Source organism: Corvus moneduloides, chromosome 3 (assembly GCF_009650955.1).
Source record: "Corvus moneduloides isolate bCorMon1 chromosome 3, bCorMon1.pri, whole genome shotgun sequence".
Classification (NCBI taxonomy): Eukaryota; Metazoa; Chordata; class Aves; order Passeriformes; family Corvidae; genus Corvus; species Corvus moneduloides.
The window spans coordinates 79,273,151-79,282,978 of NC_045478.1; the positions used below are offsets into that span (position 1 = coordinate 79,273,151).

Here is a 9,828-nt window from a genome sequence, read left to right on the forward strand (position 1 = left end):
GAAAACTTACCTGCAGCATTGTTGAAAAATGTCGTATAGCTTCATCATACAAGCCATTGCCAATCAACACGTAAGCAATTGCTATCAAAACATTAAAAATGTTAATAAAACAGAAAAAAAATCTGACTTTTTTTTAATATTAAATACTACCAAATTGTAAAATGTTTAAGTTCCTACATTGCAGTGAAGATTAAAATAGTCAGAGGATTCCTGAACGGCCACCAAAACGACATGACTTCCCTCAGCCATTACCTAGCACTCATTAATTACTCAATTCATACTATGCTTTTCAGAGCTGCTTTGGGGTTTTGTGATTTGTTTGTGGGTTTTTTCTCTCCTTTTTACAAGTTGTTCAGGAAAGTGCCCATGTTTTCTTCTAAAATACTTAGGATCAGGGAAGGTACTATGATCCCAATATAATAGCCCTGGATTGTCTCTCAATTTAAAGTGCTACCTGGCTATCACTAACTTTTTTTGACAATTCCATTAGGGTTTTCCTTAATTTGAATTAACTAGAAAGACCTTAAATAAACTGATTTCATTATTTATGAAATTGAAACTGAAAAACAGCCAAGTCTTTACCCATGTTATAATTATGAAAAGCTTTAAAGTCCTTGCGCAACCCCCCATTTTGAAGTAGAAGCCAAGTGTTTGAAAAAGAAACAGACCATTAGAAATACATTCCTGTAATCTCCATAAGATACAAAAATACAGTCAAATCACAAGACTGGAAAGCTGTAGTTGTGCTTGCATGACTGAAGTTCAGTTCTGACAGCTGAAGAGCTCAAGATGGTTTCATTTTGCATGTTTTAATCTCTCACAGTTCTTAATTCTGAACTAAGCTCTGTCTACACTGCCAGCAAAACCTATTATCTTGAAGACCACAGCTATGAAAGTTAGAGGGAACTCTTCCCCAGGCAGTTTGTTCAAACAGCTGGCAGTGGAACTACGAGCAGGATTTCACCTTTCCCCACTTACAGTGAATTTAGCAGTCATCCAAACAGAACGGAAGAGGCACCTCTTAGCTTAATTATTTATTCAAACATGAGAAGAGACAAATAAGTCAGTTAAAGCAAAGGCATTTTTGATAGGACACAGACACTTATCTTTCAGGCAGGCAGAGCCACATTGTTTTGGCAGTGTTGCTAAGCACATTTCATTAAAGAAGGAAAACAGTTAAATGAAAGAGAAATGAGAAATGTATTTAATCCAGAGCTTGTCTCATACTCAGAGCACTTCTATTATGAAGAAGGAAATATTTGTATGTAACATAAGCTTTCTCCTCAATACATAAAGAGCTTCACTTGGCACAAACACATAGTATTGCCAAAAAAAGGGAAAAAATGGGCAGGCTGAAGGACAGGATGAAGAGCTCTTGAACTTTCCTCATTTCATTCTTCTACAAGACTATACTATATAGTATGTTTAGGGTTCCAATCTCAGAACACAGAAAAGCTGGCATGTAAAGTAAAAGCAACTCAACCATGCCAATATTAAAAAAAAAAAAACTGCAGGAAGCAAGGTAATGAAGACTTACACTGTCACTCAATTGTCTTGCTCCTAATAACAGTATACAGTTTATACAAGACACTTGGCAAAATGCCAAACTGAACTATGAACTATGTCGTGAACTATGACTGCAAAACTATCACAAGTGGTTGACAGCTACCAGCTGATACAGTATCAGCTTCTTTTTAAATGGTATCTTTTTGATTTTTTAATCTTTAATATTACAAAAATACAAGTATGTACTTCACTATGAAAAATCTAATGGTTAACAATTATCCATTAGCCAAAGTATTTCAGTACCAACATGGCTTCAGAAGGCCCCATACATTCTGCATCACTTTTCCTCAGAACAGTTCAAAGTAACGTGCACAAACAAGAAGGACCAACCCAGGCTCCTCACACCATGGCATTCTTGGACTAAAGTGGGTAGATAGTGCCAGCCTACATGCCAAACATGAGGACAGAGACCTTCTAGCATAGCCTTCCGAGTCTACAGAACAGATACTAAAAGTATCAGATATTTTCATCTGAATACGGTTTGGTATTCTTTGCAAGATTCTATGAACATAGCTAGGTAGTCTAGGAATATGAAAAAAGATTATGCCCCCAAATTTTCCTGGATAAATCCATGAAGGTAGAAATTGTGTCCAAAAAAATCTACTTAATTAAGTTCATTAGAGGGGAATAAAATCTCTCTTTCCTTTTGTATAAAAGATGGTCTGCTGCCTTCCTTGACACACATCCTCAACAATCTCTTTGCTGCCTCGTGATACCTCTGCATTTGAAGAAGCAGTGCAACTCCGGCCTCAAGTCTTTTGAGAAAAGTATTTCCTGTTCATTTATTTGAAATGCCCCCATTTTTTTGTGCTGAGTGTGCTTTGAAAAAACTTCAAGTAGCAGCCTAGGGCATAATTCAGAAAGTCTTCCTGCTGCCTATAACTGTTGATGGCAGGAGTGTGGAGAGGGGAAACAGGTTCAAGATCTATGTTTTACAGAAAGCATATTGCATTGGTAAAATTTTATGGATGTTTGAAAAGTTTTAGTCATCAATAATGACAGAAAAGAGAAACAGGAAGTAGCTGAGCCTGTTAAAAAGGATTTAATCATAATGCTTTTTGAACATCTGCTTAAGCAGACATGGTGAAGAATTCTAGTGAAGAAAACAGCAAAGGTTTTTAGCAACAGAAATAAATATCTGCTTTATATGACCAGAGAAACTTGCTGTATTTCCAGATGTAAGATCAATTTGAAGTTAATGCATCACTTCAATCATCAATTTTCAAAACATTTAGTGCTAATAATAAGCACATCATTCACCTGCACAAACCTTATATAAAGCATCTTACCCAATTCTTCATTCGTGTTGTCATTATCAGTAGCAAATGGAAATCGTTTTTGCTCCGCAAGCAACCTCGCTTGACTCTGTAAAACATCATGTTTTTAAGTCTTCAGCAAACAACAATACAGAATTTAACATTTAAAATCCATGTCTTAAATCCTTAAGAGAATGCCTTAAACAACAAAGTTAAAACTAACGTGATTTCACTAAGGTAACGGAAACCGAGTCTTCCACAGGGAGAAAAGCTTCTCTTTAGTCAGATGCTGCTGTTTTCTGCTCTAACATAAGGGTAACCAAGCTTCAGAAAGAACACTGTCAGCATGTTACCAGGAACTGATGTTTCTGTACTGCACTTACTTAAGGTGAAGTTTTTAAGTCTTTTTAAGACACCTAACTTCGTATGAAAGTTTATACTCTTTACCCTATAATTATTCCTTCGTCTCCTGCAAAGGGAAGGGTACTGCAGAGGAGTAAAGCACTGAAAATAAACATTGACTAGAGTATCACTCCATCAATATAGAAAGTTTAACTTCACAATGCCATACTAAAGAGCCTGTCCTTTTAACACTGACATTCTATCAGTTCTACACTTTGTTCAAATTGTAGCCTTATCTAGGATGTCTGTTCCTTAAATAACGCACCCATAGAAACCAATAGTGTCAAAGACAAACCCCTCAGAAATGCAGGGATACTCAGCTCTGTTTATTTTCACAAGTAGTTTCCATAGATAGCTGTAAGCCTACCAGAGTAGTTTATGTTAGAAAAATACAAAATGTTCATTTAAATTAATAGGTCTTTCAAACTGTTTTAGGAAACAAGGGGGGAAAATAACACCTCTCTCCATTCAGTTCTCTTCTTTCAATTCAACTAAACAGCTCATTTCCTCTACTGTCCTCCTTTCAGGTTGTTTTGCCTGTCCAATCAAAAGTAGCCACAATACTTGTGTCCACAACATGGACATCTTATTTGTCTGCAAGGTGCAAAAGTAGAATGGTCAAATCCCATTGCACAGTTTTTGCCCTGTATGTCTAATGATGAGGATAATGTTTGGTCTGCTCAGAGAACTTGAGTATTTTGGAGGGCATGAATGATTACCAAATGGATTTTACAAACCTTTTGTTTTCTTTACTGCAATTAAAGATGATGTATGAGCTCTACACTATACCACAACACTCTGAAAATTGTTACTCCACCTATATCTGCGCTGCTACAGTAACAGAGTGCAGCAGTTATTTCCCTTATAGACAAAAGTCATTAAAAAGCAGCACAAAAATGAGAAGGGTTCAACAGGTATAACAATAAGAAAACTAAATCTCCATTGCAATCCATATGCATCTACAAATACAGACTTTTTATATCATCAATGGCCTCCGTGTAATTTCCAGAAAATCTACTTCAGAAAATAATCTTTAACACTTAACTCTGCAAAACATTCTTCTTCTATAACTGTCTTAATATTAGGAAAAACACCACAACATTTTTACTAAAGGACAACCTCTTCCTTGGTGGATTTACAAAAATAGGTCTACATAACTTTGTCTGCAGACAAAGATAAGATATAGCAAGATTTCACACTGAGTATTAGAAAATAAGCCACAAGCAAAAGAATCTTACAACACATTACAAAAACTTCCTATGGATTACTGAGCTGCATGTGGCAGCAAGAGAAGTACCACTACCTCACCTGTTTTGTCATTACAGAGTAACAGAACAGTTGGGGTGGCAGAGAAAGTGGTTTCACACTTCCTCAACAAACTCTGAATTCAGGTATAGGTTAAACATCCTGCAACTCTACATGCAAAAAAACCTGTCAATCATTCTGCCTTCAAGACACAGGAGAATTTTCATCATAGCACCATAACCAAACAGGTTGAATTGTTGCTTGATGCTTTCTTTAAAACCACCTTTATTTTTTTGTTTGAAACAGGGAAATTTCTTACCAACAAATACACATTTCACTGTGTTAGAAAGAACTGGTACTGTTGGACTAGACTAGACAGATCTTCTGACCAATACATGATGAAGTCTAAGGAGAATATTCAAGTTAAATAATTGGCTTAGTGGATTTGCAGGATAGTAGTTTTAATTCCAAGTGTCACCTTTGGAGAAGTTGCTTCCAGTTTTAATATTGCTTCCACACTCCCTCATAGCCAATAATTTCTAAAAATTTGCCAAAGCTTCTTTGAATATTCACATGGAAATTATTTGAAGATTTTCAACACCTGTACTCTACTGGACTGAAGATGTAACATCAAACCTGTGTTCTGATGTATTATATTTGTTCAAGATCAAAAGACTACGAGTAGTGGTGCAAGAAAACCCAAATTCCAAAATAATACTCTTGAAGTCTCTCTACCAAAATACACTCTTCTTTTGTTAGAATATTCTTCACATGCCAGGTCTGTATTACATTTAGTGAAATATGGTCTGAAGCCTCTAACTCTCATCTTTGCACAATGTTACTTCTGTAGTAACTAGAAGTCATTACTCCTACACATGTTTTGTGGTAAACTTCGGGAAGTTACTCTAGGTAGAAACTACAGCACCTCCCCTTTTGATAGCCCCTGCGCCCCTAAAACCAAAAAATTAATTGGTTGATTAACTGAGGTGAAAGTTAGCTCTCAGTGACAACATCAGCTTCAATTAGTTGACAGCCCTAGAGACTCATGACAGATTACTATGATGTAATACTTTTATGAGCAACTTGAGTTTATTCATACTTAAGCCTTTTGGGCAGCTATGCCTATTGATTAATAGATTCTATTTGCAGATATTTCCCTGAACTTCATTCTAAGTGGTTACGCAGCTGAAGCGATCTGCAACTTCAACAATCTATTAGAATTGTTTTCTACGTTATATTCTTAGTAACATACCAGAATTTTTTCTGTATTCAGGGAAAGCATAGATTCACAAGATGATGACCCTCCTATGTCACAATCCGATTCATGGAAGTGCAAAAATGATGAATCTGGGAGAAAAGAGAGAAAAAACCTTTAGGAACTCATAGAGTTACATATATGTCCTATTAGCACATCTCACATTTCGTCGTGTTTGGCAGAACAGCTTCCCCACTGGGCATCCCACAGGGCAGAACTTTCATGAAGTGCTTTCTGCCCATAGCACTGCACTCGCACAGACAGGGAAGCAATAGCTGACATGACAGCTTTTATACAATTAGTTTTATCCCTACTTACGCTTTTGGCTAAAAATAGAGAAATAAAAAGACGTGCTAAAAAAATGGAGCAGAGTTAAAAAAGGAGGAAGCTGGAAGCAAATAACAAAAGCTTGGGGTAGGCATTTCCCCTTTCAGCATTACGATTCCATTCTCTCACCCAGAAAATAACAGATAGAATTATCATTTCAATCCCAGAGAGGAAAATAAATGGAATTGACCATAAAGAGGTAGGGAAAAAGCTGCAGGAAGCAGAGGTATAAAGACTGTGAAAAGCAGCCAGAATAGTGAACTGTAATTGACTGAACACATACAAAGTTACGCTACTAAGAATGTCACTACAAAAAGTGTAACACTGATTCATTTCTATAATAAGTCAAACACAGCTCGTTGGCATAGCAGAGAAAAAGCTGAAGATATCAAACAAATAAACAAGTAACAATAAGAATCAACAACACCCCCTCAGATTGATAGACTATAGAAGCTACTACTTCCCCTACATGATGCTTTTAATTGCTATTCCAGCAGAATTGTTAACTTTTGAATCTTTGGATCCTAAAGCTTCTATCTTCTTTAACTATTTCAAGAGTAAACAAGAAAAAGAAAATATACAGTATTATCTCCTTGAATCCATGCCACAAATACCAAATTTTATAATCTCCCTTAATGTTTGTAAATCTAAGATTGATGCTAAGTTTGAAAGGCTGGGGGGCAGGGTGTGCTCTTATATTTTGACTTCTTAAGGATTGCAGTTAGTTAGTTCCCTATCTCTCACAAGCCCAGAGCTAGAACAGAAAAAGAAACAGTCTTCTTATAAAGAGAAGTCAAAGTAGCATCTAAAATCATTCCCTGTAAATAGGAACTTGGATCTACATTGAGCCATAAATGATAACCAGTGGGAGAAGTTTTACAACAAAAGCAGGAGTGGTAAAAAGCAGAAGGTCAAAGTTTAAAGTCAGTCCTGTAAGAACAGTGACAAACCACTCACAGGTCCCAAAAAGAGTGTTGCCAGCATGAGGTTTCATCACTGCCCTTTGTTCTTCACATTGGCCAAACCCTCCTGTGCTATGGCAGCGTTATTAACACGTTGCTTGTTCCTGATGGTGCTCGTGAATCAGTGACTTAAGAGTTTTGGCTGCAGACTCACTGAGAAACTTTCACTTCAGAAACCAAAACAAAGAGGTGCAGGCATGGCCTACCTCCGGAATAATTTTCTCCACAACAGCAAGGATTTAATGATGGAATTTTTCGTAAGGTGGTAGGGAATGAGACAGCCAAGCCACAAGCTTGACACAAGCTACAGCAGGGAAAGGCCCCCTCAAATCTTGCAGTTCTTGGGGCAACAAAGTGCTTTACTCGTAGGGAAGAATGGATCTACCTTTGTCTGCAAGTCAGACACAATCAAAACTGAACCACATTAACAACTTCATAAAAACTTAGAAACACCAACCAGAGAAAGTACTTTGGACCTTGTAGTAGGCTACAGGGAAAACTATTTGAGACAAAAAAATCTCAGCTTCTGTGCAAATTGTACTAAAACAAAGGCCGAGACGTTAAAGGAAATTTTCAACTGGCAATTCATTTAATCCTAACACTTAAACAGCAAGGAGTGAATTAGCATACAGCTATTTCAAGTATGTTGTTCTGTAACTAAGGGCTACCTTATTATCAGTGCATGCAAGGTACCTGAGATACCTGATGATTTAACCAGAATTCCTTGTATCAATCCTAGTTACACTGGTTTCTTTAAAACAACATCCACCATTAAATTAAAATCTAATCTTCCAAATCTGCCTCTGAAGGAGTACTTGAGTCAATCATTCATGTCAGGTCTAGTAACAGACGTAATCAAGTGCTTTGCCATTTATTAACTTGTAGGGTATACAGATTTTTATCTCAACACTGGGTGAAAGTCTTCTTGTTTTATGCTTAAGCTTGAATAATTTGTAGCAATGGTTACCTGAGATAACTTTCACAATCTGATTTCATGTTTGCGCACTATGGCTCTCAGCCATTTGAGCCAGACACACACACAAAAAAGATGATAAAAACAAATCAAAGAACTTTATAACGTGAAGACAAAAGCACATACATGGGGGAGAGGGGAAAGCAGAAACACAGGTGCAGGAAACTCATAAAAAGTTATTTCCTCAAAGTCTGTTTTTCAAGTGGATTATACTAGTTTTGTATTAGTTGTTAGGGACCATGGGAATTGCTGATATGACCATAGGCTTTATGAAATAAAGGGTGGAAAAAATCACAAAACCAGGCTGACAGCTAAGAAGGCATGACACATCATTGGTTATTCTCTGATATATAATTTAGTGTAACATTCCAAGCAATTGGTAAACCTTTTTCTTTATCTATATTATGTGTACATTGGGATTCAGACTGTCATTTCTGTATGGCCCATTCACACCATGCTCAAGATCAACAATTGTAACCGATTAAATCACATGATCCAGATACAAAAGATACTCAAGCATATAAAAATAGTTTTAATTATGCGTATATTACAAGACATCAATTAACATGAAAAACAGCAGAAGATCTGCTACACAAACTTGGCACTCATAAAGAGAAGCATCCAGTTCACCAGCAAAATATATGTAACTGTAGCTGAAATTAAATCAAGCCACATCCCACTCATTGAAACACAGAACTGACAGGGTTGGAAGAGACCTATGGAGATCATCCAGTCCAACCCTCCTGCAGGGGCACCTCGAGCAGGTGACACAGGAATACGTCCAGGTGCGTTTTGAATGTCTCCAGCTGGAAAAATCCACAAGTTCCCTGGGCGGCCTGTTCAAGTGCTCTAGCACCCTCAACATAAAGAAGCTCTTCCTCAAGTTGAAGTGGAACTTCTTGCGTTTTAGTTTATGGCCACTGCTCCTCATCCTGTCTCTGGGCATCACCAAAAAGTCTGGCACCATCCTCTTGACACCCACCTTTGAGATATTTATACACCTTAACGAGATTCCCTCTCAGTCTCCTTTTCTTTAGACTAAACAGCTCCAGCTCCCACAGTCTCTCTTCGTGAGAGATGCTCCACACCCCTGGACTCTGTCCAGCAGCTCCTTATCTTGTACTGAGAAACTCAGTAATACGAGCGCAGGGTGCTGGCATATCCCCATACTACTGAATGCAGCAATTAAAAAGCAGGCAGAATCCAGCTACTGGGCTCGGGAGGTGAGTGAGGCAGCAGGGATCCTCCCTGTGATACCTAAGGCTTGCCCGTCCCAGGGGTGAGCGGTTTTCCTCGGCTCGCTGCCACAGCCTCTGCGGCTCCGCGCCACACAACGGCATGGCGCGGCTCGTCGGTGCAGCTCACACGCGAGATGCCTCGCTGTGAGTCAGCTGAGCGGCAGCGGCGTGCACAGCCGAGGGGCCACCGGCACCCCGCACCGCCGCGGGCCGCCCACCACCACCGCCGCCCCCGGACGCCGGTCCAGTGGCCTCGTCACCGCCTCCCCGGGGCTCCGGCGGTCACCGCGGCGACGCCCCCGACTCACCGCACTCGGCCGAGTACTGCTCCGCCCACTCCCCCGCCGGGCCGTGGCGCTGCCTGTGCCGCTCTTGCTGGAGCAGGGACAGCGCCGGGTAGCGCTCGGTGAAGGCGAGAGCGACCCGGGCCAGCACGGCCAGCACGGCCAGCAGCACCGACGGCCCCCGCGCCAACCCGCCGGCAGGTGCCATCTTCCCAGCGCGCATGCGCGCCGCTTCGGCCGGGAACACGGGTTGCCCCCGCCGCCCCTCCCACGGGGCCGCCGCCGCACTGCCCCCTGGGACATGGAGTTCCCCACTGGCG

General features: G+C 39.8%; 1 protein-coding gene across 4 annotated transcripts in view; it reads right to left on the reverse strand.

The window, feature by feature from the left end:
- Positions 1-9,828, reverse strand: part of TTC13 (tetratricopeptide repeat domain 13) — a 60,153-nt gene that overhangs the window by 31,188 nt on the left and 19,137 nt on the right. For 2 of the 4 annotated variants that reach the window (XM_032102351.1, XM_032102350.1), the window contains exons 1-4: positions 9,533-9,746; positions 5,722-5,816; positions 2,856-2,931; positions 11-81 (exon numbers count right to left, since the gene is read on the reverse strand). In XM_032102351.1, coding sequence (XP_031958242.1) covers positions 11-81; positions 2,856-2,931; positions 5,722-5,816; positions 9,533-9,731 — 441 coding nt within the window. In that variant the 5' untranslated portion in view covers positions 9,732-9,746. Of the gene's footprint in view, positions 1-10; positions 82-2,855; positions 2,932-5,721; positions 5,817-9,532; positions 9,747-9,828 lie in introns of those variants that run through there. The other 2 variants (XM_032102352.1, XM_032102353.1) reach the window with 2 other exon arrangements.